Here is a 25,223-nt window from a genome sequence, read left to right as displayed (position 1 = left end):
CATAAATTTTGCATACTGCAAAGTAAGTGCTTAGTGTTTGCTGAATTTGGTCTAATTTTCCCAATAACACCAAACTGTACAGAAACTAAAAAATAATAGTAACTTACCATTAGGTTTTCAATTCTAACTTTAACTGATTAAAACATTAATAACTGTGATTACTTTACAGAAATCTCTAGTGATAAGTTACTACTGAATTAACACAGAGGACAGACAGTAGAGCGGCAGATAATAGAAAATCACGGCCCAGCGCAGCGGCTCACGCTGCAATCCCAGCACTTTGGGAGGTCAAGGCAGGCAGATCACTTGAGGTCAGGAGTTTGAGACCAGCCTGGCCAACATGGTGAAACCCTGTCTCCACTAAAAATACAAATATTAGCTGGGCATGGTGGCAAGCCTGTAATCCCAGCTACTTGGGAGGCTGAGGCAGGAGAATCCCTTGAACCTGGGAGGCGAAGTTGCAGTGAGCCGAGATCGCGCCATTGCAGTCCTACCTGGCGACAGAATGAGGCTCTGTCTCAAAAAAAAAAAAAAAAAGAAAGAAAGAAAGAAAAGAAAGTCAGAGGTGCTAAGGATGTTCACAACTATTTAGCACAACTGCCTCATTTTTCCAGATGAAGAAACTAAAGACCCAAAGATGTAAAATGATATATACAAACAGGCTCTGTCAACCTAAGCCATCAATTGTATGCTATGAATAAACTTTTCTCTTATGCATCTAGAATAGAATTATTGTATACTATCCTTGGGAAAATGAAAACACACTCACTCAGATAATTTTTTGTCATATGGTTCAGATGAATAACACTGGATGAAAAGGATCAGGCAAGGTTATAGAACCACTAAGTGCTTGAATTAGAAAGTGGGTAGAACCCACGTTTTTTGACATAGTATCTAAGATGCTTTTCTTAGTTCTTCACACTAAAAAGTGAAGACCATTGACACCAAGAAAGCAGCAGTTCAATGTCTTTCAGGAGAGAGGATGGGTAGTAGGGTATCATATGCTCATGTTTTCAATAAATGGAAGTCTATTAATATGACAAAGTGAATTTTTTTCTTAAACTGGAAATATATTACCACCTAATACATTAACCAGGAATTTTATAGCTCAGCAATTTATCTTAGCTTCTGAGGCTTCGTGCAGCAGGTTGGAGGGATAGTTTTACTGGTGAACTTCAGCTGTGTGAAGAGTGAGGATAAGGTAAATAAACCTCATGCTTCTGAAATACTTTACTTTGTGCTTATATGAAATCACAGAAAGGAATAACAATCATCATAAGATATGCCCTTTCATCTTAAACTTAATGAAATCCTAAATGCATGAATGTAAATGTACTAATATGCTTCCAGTATGTAGAACATGGCCTGGCATAGCATCATCATACATTGTCGATGTAATACATAACATGATATGTTGTTTATGCAAATACAACAGATTACTTTATAAAATGCACAAGTGGGCTGGGCGCAGTGGCTCAAGTCTGTAATCCTAGCACTTTGGGAGGCGGAGAAGGGTGAATGGCCTGAGGTCAGGAATTTGAGACCAGCCTGGCCAACATGGTGAAACCCTGTCTCTACTAAAAATACAAAACTTAGCTGGGCGTGGTGACAGAATCCTGTAATTGCAGCTATTTGGGAGGCTGAGACAGGAGAATCACTTGAACCTGGGAGGTGGAGGTTGCAGTGAGTCAAGACCATGCCATTGGACTCTAGCCTGGGTGACGAGAGTTAAACTCTGTCTCAAAAAATAAATAAAAATAAATAAAAATAAATAAAATAAAATGCACAAATGTTCCCCTGCATCATGTTGCCATACCACTAGACAAGATTATTCTGATAAATTTTTGCTAGATCATACTTTAAATAGAAATAAAATTCATCATTCAATTTCTATGGAAGAAAGCAGAAATATATCAAACTTTTAAAAACCTTTCTTGGAATGTAGGAAAGACCATCACACACTTACCTCTACCGACCCGACATGTGTAGCAACCATCTCTAACAGACGTTGTAAGTTATTTCCCACTTTTCGTCTTTCTTCAGTCGTGGTTTGCACAACTAGTTGGTATCTGCAGAACAAAAACTCTTGTTTAAGGTGTCCAGGAAAAAAATGAATACATCAGTTCTACTTAGCTCACTTCCCATTTCCACATTCAATAAAACCAAACTGTGATGGATTTGTGTGCTGCATGCTATATGTATAATCTGTAGAGGTCCTATTATCAATCATTAAAAGAGAAATATAAACATTTTCAAAGATTCTTTGCAAGCAACAAAACAAAAGAGCGCCAAAACTTCATGTTTTAATGTATTTGGAGCGAAGGGTTGTAACTGAGTCTCCAAAGGGATTGTAAACTCAAATGCTTTCTGGGCAAGACAAAAATTTGCAAATAGGAGAGTAGAAGTCTTACTTGTAGGTATTCAAATTCAAATTAAAACCAATAAAATTGCAGGCCAAATAAATCTCAACTGAGTTTCCCACCCTTGGCCTACAAATCAAGAAGTGAAGAGAAATGACTTTCACAAGGCTTGTACTTGCAGTCTCAAAGTAGGAAATTTTTCAGTTTTTTGAGGGCAACTTAAGACTTAAAAAATGTATATTCTACATAAATGTACACAAAGCCTATGGATTAACTGTTCAGTATATTGATTTTATATAAGTTGCACAAGAGCATTATATACACAGAGACAGAATATTATTTAAAGAAAGGATGCCACTGTTTGTAGTTGTAGTTATTATATAGTGTGGCTAAAGTTTTTCCTTTGTAAGTTTTAAAAATTGTAAGGGAACCCGAGAATGAGGAGATCCTGACAATGTACAATTTGATTATAAAGTACTTCTAAGAAATACAACAAAATATATAGGCAGGCAGTTCTGTTATGTTTGTTTGGAAATATAAGCATAATCTGGCAAATTTCATGTTTGCTTATGCCAATTTCTTCCCTGAGAAATACTTGATGAATGCAGAAAACTGCACCCAGCTGAATCTGGATGCAAAGGAATACACAAACGTAAGCACACACATCAAATGTACACTAGCCACTCAGGGCAATGCATATGTAATGAGCCACATGCATCCACTACTGATGGTGCAATTTCCGTCCCACTTCAGATAACCCACTTTCTACCCTTTACAGTAACTCAGTCTGCCGCCTTCTGAATGCCCGTTTCTCAAATCAAACTAGAGGTCTTTTTAATACAAAGGGTCCCATATTGATCGTAGCATTATGTATTTCTTGACCATTAAATATGTGTATCATTGTGCTAACATTTTTGTTTGATTCTTATCTTTTGTTTATATGTGTCAGCGATGGAGTTTTAAATTTTTTTTTAGGATGGAGTCTTGCTATGGTGCCCAGGATGGCCTTGAACGTCTATGCTCAAGTGATTCTCCTGTCTCGGCCTTGTGAGTAGCTGGGACTACAGGTGTGTGCCACTGAGCCTGACCACTGATGAAATTTTTTAATGCTGTGCCTCAGTATCGGTTTTCCCATAGGTCCTGTGATTTTTATGGCATGATTTTGCATAGCACGGTAACTACTTAGAAGGCATATGTTGTGTTATAGTAGACTAACTATAATTTATAGTATAATTACATTTTATTATATAATATACATAATTTCTAGGAAATAAAAACATGAGCTCAGTGGAGTTTATTAAAGCTTAGTGAAATTTTATTAAAATTCACTAACAAATAGCCAAATTTATTTGAATTGATTTAAAATTTTTTATGTTGTTTTCAGGGATTAAAAGCCATGTATTAACTAGATCTAAAGATTAATGATTTCGTGGTAGACAGTAACTGTAATACTAACAGAATGTATCTGTTGATAGGGAAAGTTCTCAGGTTATAAGCAGTTGTACTTAAGTTCTATACACCATTCTTTCCATCCTAAATTCCTGTATACTATAAATTAAAGCAAATAAAAATAGATCTAATTTTACAGAACTGTTAAATTAATAATCTGAAAAGAAACGTATAAATCTTGGTGGTATAGACTTACTCCCGCTGAACAGCATCTAATTCATTCATAGCTTCACTGAGCCCCTGGTTAACAGTACTTTCTAGCAGGTGCTTGTGTTTCTCCAAGGACTCAAGTTCACTGGCACATTTTTCATCCTCTTCCTCTGCTTCCTATCAGGATAAAGTCATGGTTATGGGTTTCTTGATATTCACATTCTGTATACTCTAGATGGATTTAAAACAATTATAAAAAGCACTTAAGTAAAATCAGGTTGCATCACTTGTATTCTCAAGATGCTTACTGTTTTACACGCAAGAGACTTTAAAGTGCTCCTTTGGGAATTCCGTATTATAAAAACAAATGTGGCTGGGCGTGGTGGCTCATGCCCGTAATACCAGCACTTTGGGAGGCCGAGGTGGGAAGATCACTTGAAGTAAAGAGTTTGAGACCAGCCTGGCCAGCAGGGTGAGACCCCATCTCTACTGAAAACACAAAAATTAGTTGGGCATGGTGGCTTGTGCCTGTAATCCCAGTTACTCAGGAAGCTGAGGCATGAGAATCGCTTGAACCCAGGAGATGGAGGTTGCAGTGAGCTCAGACCGTGCCACTGCATTCCAGCCTGGGCGACAGAGAGAGACACTGTCTCAAAAAAAAGGCCGGGCACGGTGGCTCAAGCCTGTAATCCCAGCACTTCGGGAGGCCAAGACGGGCGGATCACGAGGTCAGGAGATCGAGACCATCCTGGCTAACACAGTGAAACCCCGTCTCTACTAAAATACAAAAAACTAGCTGGGCGAGATGGCGGGCACCTGTAGTCCCAGCTACTCGGGAGGCTGAGGCAGGAGAATGGCGTGAACCCGGGAGATGGAGCTTGCAGTGAGCTGAGATCCGGCCACTGCACTCCAATCTGGGTGACAGAGCGAGACTCCGTCTCAAAAAAGAAAAAAAAAAAAAAAAAGTGATTTTATTATTATTTTTAAATTTGAAAACATTTATTAAAATTTAAAATATATATAACCTTTAACTCAATGGTTCTGCTTCAGAAATTTATCAAAGGAAGGAATGGACAAATACGTAAAGATATACAAAGATATTCACAGCAACATTATTTGTCAGTTGAAAATTTAGGGAAAAAATTAATAAGGGGCTAGCTAAATAAGTTATATATATACTTATGTATATATGTAAAATAAAAACACAATAGAAGGATTGCTCTCTCTACATTTGTATGAAAAGGTATCCATAATATCTTTTCCTGAGAAAGACAGATTATGAAAAACTGCATAATTTGGTACCATTAAAAAAATATATGTTTGTATATCTGGAAGACACTCCCTAAACTTTAACCATTGTTTCTAGTGATGGCATTATGGTAGATTATAAGGTACATTTCAGTTCCCATTCTATACTTTTCTCTCTTGAGTCTCTACTGTTTGTAAGGAGCATTTATATTATGAACAAAAAATACTTTTTCCTTTAAAAAATTAAAAGTCATTTTATTCTCAAAGATGCAGAAACTAAATAAAATTGGTTCAGTTTTTAGGGTGCCAAGGTCAACTGGCTGGAATTTAGGAAGTGAAGTTTTTTAGTTTTTTGGTGAGTTGGAAGTATTTACCAAATGTGACCTTTTCAAAAAGCTTGCATAGGATTCATTCAGCAGTATTTTCCAGTTTGAACAACAGGAAATTTTATAATATTTTAATTAAGATTTTTTCTCAAGAGCTTCGAGGCCTTATCTAGGTCCTTATTTCACAGATGTATTAACTATGCACAGGCAAAGTAGCCCAAATTCATCATTTCTAAGGTTTGTGAAGATGAACTATCATAAAGCCTTTCATTTAAGTGCATCAGAGAGTAAACTCAAGCATTGTCATGGAGGATGTGTGAAAAAATAAAAATGATTACCAATGTCTTGTATTTCACATTTACATCATATTATGTGGTGTATTTTCTAAACATTTCACACTGTTTAAGAAAACAAATAGGTCCTAAATACAATACAGGCCAAGAGAAAAGTTTTCAGTTCCTCATACTTCGTTGACATAAGTAAAAAATATTGGCGTAGTTAAAATTTTCACATGAATTGTGTAAGTGGTAACAAATAGAGTCATCTGAATATTTTAAAATGCTGGTCAGACAGTAGAATGGTGGAGAGTCAGTCTTTTTATTTTACCCACCTTCTAGATTGCATGTAAACGGTCTTTGCAATGTGACCAGGATAGTCAATTTACAATGACTCTTGGCAAGCAACTACATATTCAAAAGACCTTATTGGGGTTCAGGCTTTAGCAGTACATAACCCTAAATCTCTATAAAAAGGTAGGAGAGATTCTGTTTAGTTTTGCAAGGATATTGAGTCACATATGAAAGTATAAAATATCAGATAAAGGAACAGTAAATGTGTTCTATGGTAAAATAGCTCTAATCCAGAAAAATGTCCTTTAAAGAAAATAAAATGACTCCTTACCATAAACTTTGGCAGAGAAAACTAACCTAAGATACAAGTTATAGGATGTATATAGCTTAAAGATTTTGGTTTTGATGTCAGAATACATGACTCATCAAGCAATCATGACATAGCTTTGGATAACCCACACAAACGGTAGCAAAGTTCTTACCTTAATTTTTTGTTGGTAAAGATCATCCAGCTTTTGAACTTCTTCTTTCAGAGTTCTCACACTTCTCTTACTTTCTGTTATCATTGCATTCAACTGGGGAAATAAAACCTTGGTTGAGAAATCTTAACTATACATCAAAGTTATTTTAACAAGTTATAGAGTTTTTATACTATCAATCAACTAACCGAACAATGTTATTTCTTCTAGTCCTTTTGGACTCTCACTTATCATTTGTCCAAAAATTTTATTATTCTCCAAAGAGAAATTAATTTCAAAGAAACCTCAAAGTTAAGGATGTTAATATCTGTTTTTCCACTAGTTGTTGTGTGAGTGCTTTTTAAGCTCTCATATATATTACATATATTATTAATATTGTTATATTACTTTATTCATATATAAATAATTTTTGCCTCTGGATTTGAAATCTAGCTTTATTTAGACTATATCTACTATAGCTATTTAGCTTTTCATTTTTATGTTCATTTTCTAAAATGTTCAAAAACAATTGTTTGTATTAATTTTATTAGACGTTTGCTATTAGTTATAGTCATGCTTTCCTTCAAAAAGTAATAAGGTAACCACATTTAATCTTGTTAAAGCTTGAACTTTAAGATCAGTTGAAACCAAAACTGAAAGAAAAAAGTGTTTTTCAAGTTCATTTCCTGTTGGCAAGTGCTGATACCAGTTGATGTCAGCAATTAATAGAGAATGTTCTTCAGCTATACCAAGAGGAAACTGTTTCCTGCAGGAAACATAAAATAGTAAAACGTATAAATAGCTGACTTTTTAAAAAAGGATAATTCTACACACATATGAAATTAAAAAAAAATCTAGGGGTTAAAATTTAGTGAAGCTATTGTTATTTGCTACAACACAGGGTAGTGACACATACAACTAGCATACACCCAGAACTCGAAACCAGATCTAACACCAAGGACTTTTTCTAAAGGTATGTTATATCTGCAGTAACTAACAAGTTAAACAAGTTGTTTTAAATTCACCTGTAATAACACCAACAGATACGCAAGCAACCAGAACTTCCACTGATCCTCATGGTTGGTCAAAACCATGTTCACTCATCTCTGAGCAGCTTCCACTTTCCATGTCAGCATTACTAAAGCTGCATCAATTACTTAAACATGTTTTTCTGATTCCCAAAGTACACATTTCCATTATACACACACACACACACACACACACACACACACACACACACAGCCCAGCTCCAATTACCTACTGGACATTCTCCACTTTGATGCCCCAGAGACCTGAAACTCAGCATATCCCAACCTACAATTCTCTCTTCTGTATGCTTCTCTTTTAATTCTCTATCAATCACCACATACTCATCTGCCAAAGATAAGACATCTGGGCATTCTCGGTTTCTTTCTTGACCTTCACATACAAACGGACAACCAAACTGTTGTTTCCATCTTTAAATCTCCTTTCTCCATCTTCACTGTAATAGCTTTGCTTTGGGTCCCTACCATTTATTATTCACTGTACAGGATATTGATACGTCTCTTAATTGCACGGTCCAGTCTCATGCACCTCTAATCTATTCTTCCAAAGGCCAACAGTGTGAAATCACTAAAATAATAATTATTGTTATTTCCTTACTTAAAAATCTTCAATGATCTCTACTGCCTATAGAATAAAAAAAATTTAATCACTAAGCAAGCCCCTTCATAATTAGGTTCTTGTCTCTCCAGGCTTCTCCCTTATCTCACTTACACTCATGATAATTTATTAATATGCTGTGCTCTTTGTTTTTTCTTTTTGGAGAAGGGGTCTCACTTTGTCACCTAGGCTGGAGTGCAGTGGCACAATCTCAGCTCACTGCAGCCTCCACCTCCAGGGCTCAAGCAATCCTCCCACCTCAGCCTCCGGAGGAAGTTGGGACTACAGGTGCATGCCACTACACCCAGTTAATTTTTATATTTTTTGTAGTGGCCGGGTTTTGCCATGTTGCCCGGCTGGTCTTGAACTCCTTGAGCTCAAGCAATCCACCTGCCTTGGCCTCCCAAAGTGCTAGGATTACAGGCGTGAGCCACCACGCCCGGTCCATGCTGTAGTATGTATGTGTGCATGCATGTGGATGAGCACGAGCATCCTTTGGTGTATCCATTGGCCAACTCCTACTTTTATTCACAACTCAGCTACGCTATCACTTCTCTCAGAAGGAGCCTGTACTTAAGTGTATTATGAGAATCCATAGTGTGCTGTATTCATATTACAAAAAGTTATGAGAGAAGAAATTGTTTTCATGCCTATCTTCCCACTTAAAATGAAGTTCACGGCCAGGCCCGGTGGCTCAAGCCTGTAGCCCGGTGGCTCAAGCCAGCACTTTGGGAGGCCGAGACGGGCGGATCACGAGGTCAGGAGATCGAGACCATCCTGGCTAACACGGTGAAACCCCGTCTCTACTAAAAAAAAAAAAAAATACAAAAAACTAGCCGGGCGTGGTGTGGGCACCTGTACTCCCAGCTACTCGGGAGGCTGAGGCGGGAGAATGGCGTAAACCCAGGAGGCGGAGCTTGCAGTGAGCTGAGATCTGGCCACTGCACTCCAGCCTGGGAGACAGAGTGAGACTCTGTCTCAAAAAAAAAAAAAAAAAAAGAAGTTCACAAAGGCAGATGCCACACTGTACTACAATCACCATCTATTCCGGTACTAGGCACATAAGCACTCAAAAAACATTTGCTGCATAAATTTCAGTTTCAAATATTTAACTTTAACCTTTATTTACATTCATATTCACAAGTGTGATTAGCTTAATTTCTTCTTTCTGTGATATCTTTGTCATGTTATAGCATGAGGCCTACATTAGCCTTATAAATGAATTCGGTCTCTTTATGCTCTATGATAATTTACATGTCACAGAAATCATCCAGTCTTCAGTATTTGAAAACACTGACCTGTGAAATTATCCATTATTGGAGTCTTTTGAAGAGCAAATTATTTTTTTTTACTTTGGTTTCTGGTTACTTTCATATTTTGACTTTCTTGGGATTTCTATTGTTCAGGTTATAATCCATTTCATCAAAAAATTTTAAATATAAATTTGTTTATACTATATTACTTCATAATTCAAATAAATTTCCACTATCTCTATAAACCATTTCTCATTTTATATTTTCCTGCTTTTTCTTAAATGGTTTTGGCAATTATTTTAAAATACTTTTCAGGTTAAATGTTTTGTTACTCTAATTCATTAATTTCTCTATAACCTTTATTATTTCCAGTTGCATTTTACCCCATCTCATCTTAACTTAGTTAAACTATTTGTCCAACAGGAAAAACAATTTTAGTTGTTAGTCTCTGTATGACATTACTGATCTCTCCCTTCTTGACAAGTTTTCCCTACTTTGGCTTATATATATTACATATACACATAAACATATTCTCTTCTGTTGTTTTCCAACTAACTTTGTCCACTTTTCTAAGAGTTTTTCCCAGAATCTCCTTCCTTTGCCAGTCTCTTAAATGTTGTTACTCTTTAGGATTCAATCCTCTGCCACTTTCCCCTCCACATTCATCCACATATATGGCTTCAACTATTCCATACGCTCTAATGACCCTCAGGTCTCTATTTTCAGCGCTGATCTCCTTCTTACACTCTGAATCTATAGCTTCTGCTTCCTCCTGGATATCCCACAGACGGCAAGCTCAACATCTCCAACACTGGCCCCACCACACCCTGCTCTCAGTTCTCCTCCTCTAGGTTAACAGCACTAAGATCCACTCAGCTGCCCACATCAAAAATATGGAGGGCATGTTGATATTTCTTTCTCCTCAAGCTTGCACATTCAGCCATGAAATCCTTGGGTTCTACCTCCTTAACATTTCCTAAACCGGTTTCCTTCCCTCTAGTTCTACTATACATTGGTTTAAGTCTCCCAACATTTTCAAGAAAGAAATCGAGAATGCCCAGGTAGTCTTATCTTTGGCAGATGGGTATGTGCATCCCCTCTAAGCTATGTTTTCCTGTAGCCCAAAGGGTTTTGTAAACCTAAAAATCTGATGAGCATAACTGTATCTATGTCAGCCTTTTTCTCTAAATGGGAGTGCCTGAAGGATGTATTTATCTTTAGGACACTAACATGGGGCCTAGTCTATAGTAGTCATTTTATAACTTTCCCCCATCTGTAGCCTTTAAAAAGTCCAAGTCAGTCTGAAAGATGTTTTGGACATGAAGTTCCTGTTGTTTGGAATTCATACCTTTTGAGAATCTCCAGGTTTTAGCACCCATTCCAACAAAAAACAGAAATCAAAATGAAGCAGGCTAAAGGAAGACTTCACTGCAAATCATCATCATTCCCAGGGTGCAGTCCAAATTCCTCATCTTTTCTCCATAGATATTTTAGAAACCTCAAATTACAGTAATAGTATGATGTGATGAAACTCTTCACTTATCTAATGTTACAAATTTTTCCATTTTTCTAAAAATTCTAATACAAACGAAGTCTTGATAGAATTTATTAACATTGGAAAAATGTCTTTCTGTGAGTTACTAGCATAATTATTTGTGAAATGCTACACGTTTTGTTTCCAGATGAGAAAAAATAAATAAGCTTCTCTTCTGAGAAAAAGTAAAATTTCATTTTATACCTTGAAGTCTATTAGCCAGATCATAGTAGTTCCTAAAGAGCTGAATTAACAAGGGGTTTCCTTTAACTGCTTGGTGTCCAATTCTCATTTTTTCATAGTTTTATTAAAAAATTAATTCCTTAGCAATCAGAAACCACAAATAACATTTAATTTTAGGTTTTAAAATCTAATTTTTGCTTTTTATGACTTTTTATGTTTTATTACTTACTTGTTCTAAAGTATCCTCCAAACCCATTTTTTTATTTCGAGCTTTATTAATTTCTTCTTCAGTTTCATTCAGGAGTTCCTTAAGAGGTACCTATAAAATACATAGGAATGTGGGTGACATAGAACATTTAATTACAAAATATCTGTTCTGAGGATTCTGCACATTGTGATAGGAGGAGTCACTTTTGGAGAAAAAGTGAAGCTACAACGTTTAAAATCTAACATACTGTCAAACAGAAAACAAAGCTAGTTTTTAATCAAATTAATCAAAGTGTAGACTATATCCTGCTTTTGGTTTCGAGTACTTGCAAAATTCGAGATTTGCTCATCTATCCTGGAAATTCATTGCTATTATTTAAACATTTTATAAGTACACTTAGCTTACTGCAGTATTTTTTTTGAAAAGAATTTATATGGAGGTTGTATTTTTATGCTATGCTATCCAGAAGTATCCATTTCTCTTAATCCTTTTCGACTGTTTAGTCTTAGGATTCTCTGCTTGTATTTCTTATGTTTATACTGTTCTACTGACTTTAACACAGCACTTCATTGCTTGTAATTTTTTTAAATTGAGGTGAAATTCACACTTTAAAATAGTTAAACAGAAATACTTAGGTTAAAATGACGTTAACATAAAATTAAACATACAACATAAAATAAACATAAAGTTCAACATAAAATTATAGTGTGTAATTCAGTGGCATTTAATACAGTAACCATCACATCACCTCTAGTTCCAAAACATTTCATTATGCTGAAAGAAAATCCCATATGCCATTATGTTTTAAGTAGGTCTTTTGAAGTTACTGCTGAGTTTTAATTTTGGCTTGCTCCTTTCAAAAGATGCAATGGCCTCTTTAATCTCTCTCTTTCTCTCTGTTTTTTTTTTTTTATTTTTGAGACGGAATCTCACTCTGTTGCCTGGGCTGGAGTGTAGTGGCATGATCTTGGCTCACTGCAACCTCTGTCTTCGGGTTCAAGCAGATTCCTCTGCCTCAGCCTCCCGAGTAGCTGGGACTACAGGTGCGTGCCACCACGCATGGCTAATTTTTGTATTTTTAGTAGAGATAGGGTTTCACCACATTGGTCAGGCTGCTCTCGGACTCCTGACCTCATGATCTGCCCACCTTGGCCTCCTAAAGTGCTGGGATTATAGGCCTGAGCCACCGTGCCCAGCCTCTTTAATCTGTTAAAGAACTTTTCACTAAGTACTACTTATAACACTTGGCTTTGTACCTTTTTGATTCTATTTTATTGTTCTATTATTATGTAAAACTATTTCTAGAGATGAAAGCAAAATTTCTCCTTGAACATATTCATTCTTCTTTTTGCATTGTGTAATCTTTTCTACAAGAATGTGATTCATGTAATTATTTTCTTGCATCAGCCATGTCAAACTACTCAAAACAGTGTTGAGCAAACTCTGCCTACCTATCTATAGATAGATTAGTAATAGACTAAATGTTTACTGTATGTATTTTTTCTATTGAAAATGAATATAGCTTGATTTAATCAATGTCTGTCCATTCACAAATTGTTATCTCTGGGAAAGCAGGGATGTATGTTTCTTGATATTTTATCTGTAACACGTACCTGGTCTGGAACATATTATATACTTAATAAATACTTGTTAAATGAATAATTCTCAAGGGAAAAATGTATAGCTTTTGACTTTAATATTCTTCTATTAAAAACTGAAGTATTTTGAAAACTGGCATTTTTAGGAGCAACTCAAATACTAAAATCTATAAATAACTGACAAGTTACAATAGAGCTATTTAAAAATTTTCTTCCCCAAATTACTGCCTTGGCCATATTTTAAAATTAGGCACGGATTTCTCCTTGTCGATTACCAGTGTTCTTAGTACTCTAACACATTTTATGCCTTCATGTGTGCCCTTGTGCCTGGAATTCTTTCTACAGACCATTCCCATAAATGTCTCATCTTTCAAGATTTCATTTCACGGTTACCATCTCCAAAGTCTTTTTTGCTACATGGGAAGAACTGATCTTTTCGTTACAACTTGTAAAGATTTCTCATGAAGCACATATATAGCATTTGATGTCTTTCTCCTCTGGGGGGATCATTAGCAACCTGACAATAAGGGTTAGGCCCTCTGTCTTTATAGTACTGGTATCTATTTTACATGTAATCAATTTTTTTTTACTGGATAGTTGAAGATTTCTGTGATCAAGAAGAAAGAAGATACAGCTTCAGTGTTTTATTCCTTTGTTTAGTACCGGGTTATGAACATGCCAAAGTTCAAATTCTAGAGATATCAATCATAGAATTAAAAAATCTTAAAAGTAGTCATGATTACTTACATAAACTTGAGCCCTGTATTTGACAAGGCAGTTGGCACCAGCCTCGGGATTAAACTTAATTTCAAAATCATAACCTTTGGAATTCTCAGCACCTTTAGGAATAAGTTTTAACTTTCTAGCCAATTTGTGATACTCTGCTAATTGTGTTTCAATCTGTAAGAAAAGAACACAAAAAGAAATGTTAAAGCAGCCCCATTCCATATGTTTTTTACAATTGGCATTTCTGCAAATTTTTTTTTTTGAGATGGAGTCTCGCTCTGTCGCCTAGGCTGGAGTGCAGTGGCCGGACCTCAGCTCATCGCAAGCTCCGCCTTCCGGGTTTAAGCCATTCGCTGCCTCAGCCTCCCGAGTAGCTGGGACTACAGGTGCTTGCCACCTCGCCCAGCTAGTTTTTTTTTTTTGTATTTTTTAGTAGAGACGGGGTTCCACTGGGTTAGTCAGGATGGTCTCGATCTCCTGACCTCGTGATTCGCCCGTCTCGGCCTCCCAAAGTGTTGGGATTACAGGCTTGAGCCACCACGCCCGGCCTCAATTGGCATTTCTGCAATTTTATACAAAACATATTACACCTATTTTTAGTAGTTTAGTAATTCAGTAATCTTCAGTAGTAAGAGTAGCAGTTTTAAAATATACAAAGAAGATAAGGTTTTAGTAACACTTAAATTTACAGAATAATTAAGACTATCAATTGGTGTGTAATATACTAGTATCTTCCATTTATCTGATAGCTTGGAATAAGAGTCCATATTTAGGTATTAACTAAAATTTACTTTTTTAAGTGCCAGATAAATTATGAAACCTGCAAAACAAACAACCTTAGTTTTGTCAATGTACAAATTAAATTTATTTCATGTATCCAAAATAAGTAGAAGGTAATCATTTATGTCTGAAAATGTTATTTTAACTCTATTGATAAAAATATTTTAGTAACATATTTCACATTTCCTGCTCTCCTTTCTTCTTCCTTCAGGGCTCTGTTCAAATAAGGTCATCGGAAAGGCTTTCTCCTAATATAACCCCCTAATTCTTCTAAATGCTTATTTTGTTCTATTTTTTTTCATCAATCATCACTACCTGACATATATTTGTTCATCTCCACTTCCTTAATATAAGTTCCATGAAAGCAGCTCTATCCTCAGCACCCAGAACAGTGCTTGGCATATAGTAGATACTTAATATTTGATCGAATAAATGAATTTGCAGAGTCTAGGCAACTTGTTTTTAATCTGCTTCCTCCATTAAACGCATACTTCGTTTCTCATTGTTATTACTCATCCATAAAAATCAATTTGAGTGAAGGAATGCAACGGTAAGAGGACACATTGGAACTTGCTTAACCAATTTGCAATTTCCAAAAATGCATTAGCTCTCAAAAGCAATATTACTTATACATTAAAATTTGGGCTTATTACTTATACATTAAACGTTGGCTAAATTGGTAATGTATTACCCATAACATTGAAATTAAGTTGAATAATTGGCTTCTCTCATGCCAAGGCCCAGACCCAAATATATAACAGCCTATTACCTATTTTCACTTAGACATGGATATAATACATCCATCCCCATTCCTGTCTCAAAACTTCTTCCTTCTCTTCTCTCCCTGAGTGAGTGGCACCTGCCCAGTTATCCAAGCCAGACAGGGCAACCACTTCCTCCCTCCTTCATCAAGTCTCATTCACTCTACCTCCTAAGTTGTCAGAATCTACTTACTTCTTTGAATTTTTACTATCTTTAACTTTTTTTTTTTTTTTTTTTGAGACAGAGTTTTGCTATTTTTGCCCAGGCTGGAGTGCAATAGTACGATCTTGGCTCACTGTAACTTCTGCCTCGTGGGTTCAAGTGATTCTCTGCCTCAGCCTCCCAAGTAGCTGGGATTACAGGCACGTGCCACCACACCTGGTTTCTTTTTGTATTTTTTGTAAAGACGGGGTTTCACCATGTTGGCCAGGCTGGTCTCGAATTCATAACTTCTGATGATCCACCTGCCTCGGCCTCCTAAAGTGCTGGGATTACAGGCGTGTGCCACTGCACCCGGCCCGGATCCTTACTATCTTTTAGAGGATGATAGTAATTTCTTACTAGATTGCTGCCACAGATTTTCACATTATCAGAAATAAGATCTTTCTAAGATGTAACCACATCTGTTTAAAAATTTTCAGGCCTTCTTAGAGCTTTCTGGATAAAGTCCAATCTTCTAAACAAGAAAAGACTCCTCATCCTCCGGTCTATTCTTATCTCTTGATTCTCATCTCTTGCTCTGTCCCACTTGCTATTAAGCTCCAGCTGTATGAAAAACTTACACATCAGACTGTTTTATCTCTGAACTTTCCCATACACAATTCTTCAGCAAATCCCCTACCTGTGCCATGCTAACCCTTCCCTATACTTCCCAATTCAGTTGTTTTTCCCTCTTTAAGAAATTCTCTTCTAAAAACCTCTCAGCCATCTCCCCATACCATGTACACTAAATTTGGTACCTTGTGCACCAAACATCTATTAAAGGTCTCATTTCATGGCAGTAAATGCAAACTCAGCTGGAAGTTTTTGAGGGGAAAGCCAATGTTTTATCTTTATTTCCTCTATGCCCAGCGCACGTGACACAAAGCAGATGTTCAATCTTAATGTTTAAGTAGTGAATAGGTGTATGAAGGACTCATTTCCTCTTCTACAGAGGAAAAGGAGTGGGACCTAAGAACATTATTTTCATAGTTTTAGACTTTTGCTTACTTTTTGGTTGAGTTATGAAATATAAGTTAACTTAAATTTGAGAGAAATTGGGATGTTACTGAATTGACATAAAGGGATGAGCGTTTCATTAAAATGCCAATGCTAATGTTTTACCTCTTAAGCCAATTTACTCTACCCACTGACTTCTTCTTAATTGGGACAGACCTTTAGAAAGGTCAGCTATGATGACTTGCCACTCTGGAAATGGTATGACATACCGCTTCTTTGCCTCTGGCATATTTTAACTCCTCATTCCACAACTTCTGTTGTTCAGCTTCCAGGTCCTTGGTTAATTTATTAATAGTCTGCTGCAATTCATTTCTTTCATGATTTATTCGCTCAATGTCTGCAACTGAGTACTTCTGGTTGTCAATAATATTCTGTAGTCGAGTGTTCTCCTGTTTTATTGTTTCACATTCTAGTTCTGTGTTGGAAAAAAACAAATTTTTAATGTATCTTCAATTACTACAAAGAAACAGATGCCATCATGTAATAGAGCTAAGATAGCTAAATTTCCAAATCATATATATGTGTGTATATATAATATACATATGTTTTTATATATACTTCACATATATATATAAATTTCCAAGTCTCATTTACAAATATATATATAAATTTCCAAGTCATATATATACATATATATGTATGTTCTCTTTTTAGGATAATTCTTTTTGATATTTCATAAAAGATTTGTTATAAACAAATGTTTTATTTGTTTATAACATTCTGGAAGATAGTAGAATTAAAGTTTTACGTTAAGAAACTTATTTCCCAATTAGCTTGCAATGGTTTTCAAAAAGTACTACATGAAAAAAAATGTGGCTTCATAAATAATGACTGTCATGAAGAATTCTGGGTTCATGCATGCATCTACATTTGAATGGCCCCGCCCGGGACCAAGGGACATTCTAGACTGAGGCTCCATGATACCACAAGGTGTCAATATTTAAGAGAATATGACACTTGAAACTCACAATGTGAACAAAATGAAACTTTCGTAATATCGAGGATCACTCCATTGACCTTCCTAGAAAAAGGATCTCTAATTTCACTAACAAAACATGAAGAAGGTTAAGAAATATCGAAAACAGCTGACTGCTTACATAAACAGAACAGTTGGACAAGGTGAAAAGTCCAGATGAAACCACATAAGGCAGTCTATTTCAGAAAGTTAAACATCCCTTTCTAAATTCTTGTTACAGAAAAAACAGTCCCCTAGAAGTGGGGATTGTGCCATGGCAAATAAGAAAATGAAGTGACTTGTGTAGGTTACCTGCCTGAAAAACTAAGCCATGACAGTTGAGTCACACATATTTGGTTAATCCCAGTGATTCCGGTTCTTCCCAAACAGAAAACTCATCATCAAAATATGTGGTTTTTTTTCCTAAGGTTTCTCAGGACCATGAAACAATGGCCAAAATTTTGTTCAGCAGGAAAACTTCTGATTTTTTTCTGAAAAGGCTCATTGAAGGTAGTTTTAACTTTCTGGAGAAAAAAAGTATAAGTGAAGAGCTTGGAGTTGCAGTAGATTGCCTTCCTGGGCTTACCAACAGTTTACAGAAGAAAGCCAGTACACTTGTTATTTCTAGTAAAGTCACTGCTTTAAAGCAAATTTGAAAAGTATGTAATAGTAGATTAAACTGGCTTCAGTGGCCAGGTGCAGTGGCTCATGCCTGTAATCCCAGCGCTTTGGGTAGCCCCGAGGCAGGTGGATCACCTGAGGTCAGGAGTTCGAGACCAGCCTGGCCAACATGGCGAAACCCTGTCTCTACTAAATTAGCTGGGCATGGTGGCACTTGCCTCTAATCCCAGCTACTCGGGTGGTTGAGGCACGTGAATCACTTGAATCTGGGAGGCGGAGGCTGCTGTGAGCCGAGATCGCGCCACTGCACGCCAGCCTGGGGGACAGAGTGAGACTCTGTCTTGGGAAAATAAAGTAAAATAAAATAAAATAAACTAGCTTCAAGCAGTCATAAAAAGGTTGTGGTCAGAATTATCACCCGAACAGAAATTATAAATGACAGAAATATTCTGATTTTAAAACAATTAAGTGGACTGTAGGAGATACGTAGGAAAATCATCTTACTTTGGTTCCAGGATATATGTATATGATGAGACGCCATAAATAAGAATCAGGATACAGATGCTTATTTATTACGGTCACGTTGAGAGATTTCATCTACTAAAGAGCATCTGGTTATTCAAAACGTAGTTAGACTATATGATTTACAAAAAAGGTTACTGTCTGAGAACTGTGAATTGTAGAATTGTCGAAACCATTTTTTCTTTAAAAGGACACATAATTAAACCCCTAATGAAACCTTAACAATCTACTTCACATTGAAGTGGAAAAATATAGTAAAGGAACAGCTTCAACTTCAATGAGATAAAAGTACACTGTGAAGACTGTCTGCCTTTGGGATATGTGGTTATTTGGTAACATTGTTTAAGAACTACTGGGTCTTAATGTCGTCCTGCATAATAATATGATTTATACTATGTGAAAAAATGAGATAAGACTTATTATGGCCGAGGCAGGTGGATCACCTGAGGTCAGGAGTTTGAGACCAGTCTGGCCAACATGGTGAAACCCTGTCTCCACTAAAAATACAAAATTAGCCAGGTATGGTGGCACATATCTGTTGTCCCAGCTACTTGGGAGGCTGAAGCAGGAGAATCGCTTGAACACAGGAGACAGAGGTTGCAGTGAGCTGAGATCGTGCCATTGCACTCCAGGCTGGGTGACAGAGTGAGACTCCAACTCAAAAAAAAAAAAAAAAATACACACACACACACACACACACCAGAGTTTATTCATATTTTACTGACATTTTCAGTGATAACTATACCAAACTGGTTAGGTTTTTGCGTTCTCTGTTTACCAATAGTGTTTTCCAACCTTCTGTGACTCATGACCTATATAGAATATGATAGCATTTTTATAGTAGGCTGGGACAAAAGGATGAAGATGACCAAGGGGTCAAGAGAGTCATCCTGAAGGTGGAGAGGATTGGTATTTTGGTATATTGGTTTCTTACAACCTATCTGCAGCACAGAGAGCTTAAAGTAAATTAATGGTTAAAGTCAAACTTTATGCATTGATCACAGGCATCTGCACAAAAAAATCCACAACATATGATACCTATAAAATTTATGGTTGGGCACGGTGGCTCATGCCTATAACCCCAGCACTTTGGGAGGCTGAGGCGGGCGGATCACCTGAAGTCAGGAGTTTGAGACCAGCTTGGTCAACATATAGTGAAACTCTGTCTCTACTAAAAAAGATGAAAATTAGCTGGGCCTGGTGGTGCATGCCTGTAGTCCCAGCTACCTGGGAAATTGAGGGAGGAGACTCGCTTGAACCCAGGAGGCAGGGGTTGCAGTGGGCCAAGATTGAGCCACTCTACTCCAGCCTGGGCGACAAAGTGACACTCTGTCTCTTAAACAAAACAAAACAAAAACAAAATAAAATTTAAATACGCCTCATCTACTCAAGCCATGAATGGCTTTACATAATCAAAAAAGTTAAAACACTCATAGGATAGAAACATCTTAGATTAACAGTTATAAAATTAATGTCTCAAACTAAATCACTCTGGAATGGCAAATGATTAAGTGTTTCTCTCTCACCTACTGAGTTTGCAGCTATCAGAAAAAGTTCTCACAAGAACAAGAAGGATATATGACAGTTCTCTTGATCATACGCTGACAAGACAGATAAAGTATTAGTATTAGAAAGTATTGATTAAAGGCCAGGTGCTGTGGCTCACGCCTGCAATCCCAGCACTTTGGGAGGCTGAGGTGGGCGGATCACGAGGTCAGGAGTTTGAGACCAGCATGGCCAGCATGGTGAAACACCGTCTCTACTAAAAATACAAAAAATTAGCCGGGCATGGTGGCACGTGCCTGTAATCCCAGCTACTTGGGAGGCTGAGGCAGGAGAATTATTTGAACCCGGGAGGCAGAGGTTACAGTGAGCCGAGATGGTGCCACTGCACTCCAGCCTGGGTGGCAGAGCAAGACCACATCTCAAAAAAAAAAAAAAAGAAAAAAAGAAAAAGTATTAATTGCATTATAAAAATTGTTATAATAATAATTTAGTACAAGCTTCTTTGTCATCATGGAGAATAAAAAAAGGACATGATGGGGTGAAGTGTAAAGTAGTTAATATATTTAAAGAGTTGGTTTAGAGCAAATCATATATATACATATAAATAAATCAGAGTTATTTGGGAAAAAAAAACAGAATCAGCAAATAACCCTGGTAATTACTAGTCTTGAGTTGACAATCAATACTCCATAGATTAAGAGTTAAATCAAATATCCTAAGGGCCATATATACAACTCCCACATGGGACAGACACAGCCTGCAAAATCCCAAAAGAAACAAACAGAAGTAGGCAAAGTCCCGGGAGAATAGTACAGTTGTCAATAAATTTATTTTGAAAACTACAGCCCAGTGGCTCTGTGACTTGTAGATACCTTTCTTTACTCTCCTTCAGGCACTGCAGAAGGATCAAACAACTGCATGTGCCACAGTGTTTTACAGAATTTTATGATTAAGATTGCTGTGTTTATGAAAATAAGCTTACAAGACATAAAAGAGCTTTCTCTAGTTGTTCTTTTCCCCAAGAACTGTAGTACCTGCAGCTTTAAATCAGTTTCAGCTGCTGAGCTGCTTAGGCGGAAGTGATGGAGGATAGCCAGTTACAGCCGACTGAGACAGGCAGAGATCAAGAATCTGGCTTATTAGAGCCAAGCACGGTGGAGCCCACCTATAGTCCCAGCTACGTGGGAGGCTGAAGTGGGGGGATTATTTGAACCCAGGAGTTCAAGATCGGCCTGGGCAAAATAACAAGACTTCATCTCAAAAAAACAAAAGAATTTGGTTTATCTGGTTTATTAATTACAACACGGAATACAGCATATATTTGTATAGAATATTTTATATATTTCTATATTCAGGCAGCATGTTTTCTTAGGTTAGGCCCTTCTTGGCTTCAAAAAGCCAAATGCTTGAAAACATGTAAGGAGTTGTAGGCTGAACAATGGCCACCTAAATATATAAAGTTGTGTCTCTGGCAACTGTGACATGACCTTATTTGAGAAAAGGGTCTTTGCAGATGTGATTAAGTATCTTGAGATAAAGAGATAGCCCTGTATTATTATCCAGGTGGGCCCTGAATCTCATCCTAAATGTCCTTGTAAGACAGAGGCAGAGGTAGATATTTCACACAGGTAGTAGAATACAAACACACAGAGGAGAAGGCAATATGAAGATGGAGGCAGAGATCGGAGTGATGTGAACATAGCTCAGTAATGCTGCCAGCCACTAAAAGCTGCAAGAGGCAAGGAATAGATCCTGAGTCATTGGAGGGATGCAGATCTGCTGGAACAGCCTCTAGAACTCTGTGAGAATACATTTCTGTGGTTTTAAGCCATCCAAACTTGCAGTCATTTGTGACAGCAGCCTTAGGAAACAAATATGAAACACACTGAAAACTTGGTAGCCTGCTCTAGGCATGTACCACAGAAGAACAAAAGATACGGATAACAAAGCTGTTTTGACACGTGGTAAATCCCACATGGGTTCGCATCCCAGTCTTTCAGCATTAGCTCGGCTTACCTACTCTAGCAATTTCCTCATTGAGACCATTTAATTTCTGGTCAAGAATGGCTGAATGAGACTCCAAATTGCTCATGTATGCCTGATACTTTTGAACATCTCCTTGTAAGGAAGCCTTCAGTTTTCTCAACGACTCTAGACGATTCTTTAAGAGAAAAGAATATCACTTCAGTTATTTTCAATAATCATTCCATATTTTATTTTAAAGTAAAGCAATATTATTTAAATTTATTTTAGAGAAAGGTAGATCTGAGTTTTCCTTTCACTTTTAGAGGGAGTCAAAATAACTAAAAGGGGACTATACTGTCAGTTTGAAATAGGAAAAAAAACAATGGCTACAGTTGAAAGAGCACAAACATTTAAAATCTGGTATTTTACAACAGCAGTTTGAGTGCTTCACTAATAATGCAGAAAATAAAGTTAGATATCTGGATATTAATATTTAGCTTTTAGAAAACTCAGGATATAATATACTATATAAACCCATTTATTAACCATTCCTTTTGCACTATCTCCAAAACTCAGGGCTTCTTGTGACTAATGCTCCCTAGAGGTATATAATACAGCGCCTTTATTCAAAAGTACTTTTGGTCTTATGTAAGTAGGTAAGAATCTTTCATCATATTCAGAGCACCATTACTCTAAGACTGATAGACCACAAGGGAAAACAAGGCTTCACAGATACCAAACATGTTTTCATTGGGAGTTCGCTATGTGAAAATTTAACTTTTAAGAAGCTTAATTTGTTAATCTATTTTTGAAAAATTTTGATAAAGACAGCTGATATCAAGGACACCCAAAAGTCTAAAGGAGCTTTCAAGTAAGTGTGTAAACATGTTTACTAACCGGTTCTTTTTCTCTTTCTTGTTCCAATCTTGCAATCTGTTCATTCAATGCTCTGTTTTTTGCTTCTAATGATTCCAGCTTAAAAGCATCCACATTAAATAAATCCTCTGGAGACAAAATTCAAAAGCTTTTTAAGACCTCAAATTTGCCTAGAACATTCCTACCCAAGTTTTCAGCATTATTCCCTCCCTCACTTCTTTCTGGTCTCTGCCCAAAACACTATTAGTGAAGTACATCCCATTCCTGCAAAATAGCAAATGCTTTCCATTACTTCACTGTACTTCGACTCTCCTTGTCCTGCTTGATTTTTCTCCAAAGCACTTATCAACATTTGACTTAAAGTTGCTCACTTCATTATTTTCCTCTTTCTGTCTACTAAAACGTAAGCTCATAAGGGCAGAGGTTTTTATCTTATTCATTACTGTATCCTCAGTGCCTAAATGGTGGCTGGTGCATAGTAGGTATACAATAAATATTTATTTGAATGAATGAATGCAGTTTTTATGCTTGGTTAATTATATACAGAGCTATCAAATTTCTCACTAGATGCTTGGATCACTCTAAATTTTCCTCTCTTCAAGCCATTTATTTTGCTCCCTTTCCCATGTGAACAAGCTGAAATTGTCCAGTTTACTCTTTAGGAAGATACAGATCCAGGGGACTATAAGGGAATGCTTTCAACCTTTTGTGCTAATACTGTGCAAGGTGATTGATTCCATTGCCTTTGGAGGAATAGCTTCACCTCCATTTATCTACTTTATCCTCCATTTTGGCATTTTATATACAAAACTATTTCAATAGAAAGAACGAAAATGTAAAATAATACCTCTGGAATGTTTTACAGTCAGCTAGTAAATACTGTATGTCACTAGGTTGTAAATGAGTAAAAAAAAAAAAAAAAAAAAAAAGATTTTCCTTACATATTTGGAAGTATAATGTCTTGTTAACTTTTGCCACAAATTTTGAAAGAGACCTTAGGTCTTTGGACTAATTGGTGCTTTAATTTCTCAAATAGTAAGCAAGGACAACATAGGGATATTATTCCCTAAGAGGAATAACATTTGCGAATTATCGTCTGTGCTTCTGGTAGCGTGTTTGGTACTTTATTACACTGACATCTACTGCTGCTAAACTTTGTCAGATAGGTCAAATATTTTATTAAGGCCTCACAGACAGTAAGAGGTTCTGCCTCAGGTCTGGCTCCAACACTAGTATTCTTTTAGCTTAACTTCTCTCCACCAAAGAAACCACAAAGATAAAAATCAGTAGGCATCGAGATACATTTAAAGTAAGTAACTCATGTGAACGTTGGATATGGTACATAAATTACCACTCCATGAGCTGAGTCAAATGACCAAAAGCAAGCACCCTAAGAACGAGATCACTTACTCAGTTTTGACTGCAACTCTGCATTCATCTCATCAAAGCTGTCGGCACCACTCATAAAACTCTCATAGCATTTTATGGTGTAGTCCAAAAACAACTATGGGGTTAAGCAGATTATAAAAACAAAGTCATGATTCTCTATTTGGTTTGTTTCACTTTTCTAGGTGGAAATTTAAATTTGAATTTAAAAAATAGTCAGAAATACTAAGTAGTCAGATGAACCTATAAATAAGAGACAAAAACCTAGGCTATATAATTATGCTATACAGATGTATTTAGTCTGCTACTTCTAAATATAAATAATGAGGATAAAATAACACTTAAATTTGGATAAAGGCAATATTTAAAAACCGTAAGCCAGACCTTCAGAGTTTTGAGAAGGTCAAACAAACAAGGAAGCTTATTAATACATGTAATTCAACATGAAATGCACAAACTTAATCATCTTTAGGAATAAAGCACCTGATGAAAAATTTAAACAAACTGCTGATCATCTAAGTCCAACTGAATTGAGGTCTAATTGTAAAAACCCAAATGTAATTAATGAAGGCTACAATTACATTGTAACTTCAGTCTACAAAATGAGTTGCACAATGAGTAGCAATCCAAACAGCACAATACTAGAATTCTTAACATTTATCCAAGAGAAAATAACACTATATTTTGCATTCATGAGATGTTTTGGTCACTGAGAATGTAGATTTTATGAGAAGGCAAGAATGGATGATCAGAATTTTCCATAGCCTAGATGAAGTAAATATCCCTTAAGACAAACCAATTCCCTTTTATGCTAATTTGTTGCTTTTTTTTTTTTTTTGAGATGGAGTCTCGCTCTGTCGCCCAGGCTGGAGTGCAGTGGCCGGATCTCAGCTCACTGCAAGCTCCGCCTCCCAGGTTTACGCCAT

At 36.6% G+C, this 25,223-nt stretch overlaps 1 protein-coding gene and 1 pseudogene across 1 annotated transcript in view; one reads left to right on the top strand and one right to left on the bottom strand.

Annotated features, from left to right (window-relative positions):
* The window catches only part of NDC80 (NDC80 kinetochore complex component), a 43,779-nt gene that overhangs the window by 1,242 nt on the left and 17,314 nt on the right, over positions 1-25,223 (bottom strand). Inside the window, exons 8-16 of the mRNA XM_023228471.1 lie at positions 24,322-24,415; positions 22,933-23,039; positions 22,087-22,231; positions 16,676-16,881; positions 13,728-13,880; positions 11,404-11,493; positions 6,585-6,677; positions 4,006-4,136; positions 1,967-2,069 (exon numbers count right to left, since the gene is read on the bottom strand). Coding sequence (XP_023084239.1) covers positions 1,967-2,069; positions 4,006-4,136; positions 6,585-6,677; positions 11,404-11,493; positions 13,728-13,880; positions 16,676-16,881; positions 22,087-22,231; positions 22,933-23,039; positions 24,322-24,415 — 1,122 coding nt within the window. The remainder of the gene's footprint in view (positions 1-1,966; positions 2,070-4,005; positions 4,137-6,584; positions 6,678-11,403; positions 11,494-13,727; positions 13,881-16,675; positions 16,882-22,086; positions 22,232-22,932; positions 23,040-24,321; positions 24,416-25,223) is intronic.
* LOC111553526 lies at positions 17,417-18,589 on the top strand (annotated as a pseudogene).

This window comes from Piliocolobus tephrosceles, chromosome 18, assembly GCF_002776525.5.
Source record: "Piliocolobus tephrosceles isolate RC106 chromosome 18, ASM277652v3, whole genome shotgun sequence".
Classification (NCBI taxonomy): domain Eukaryota; kingdom Metazoa; phylum Chordata; class Mammalia; order Primates; family Cercopithecidae; genus Piliocolobus; species Piliocolobus tephrosceles.
The sequence above is the reverse complement of the archived record's forward strand: the minus strand, read 5'-3'. Positions and strand labels throughout refer to the sequence as shown.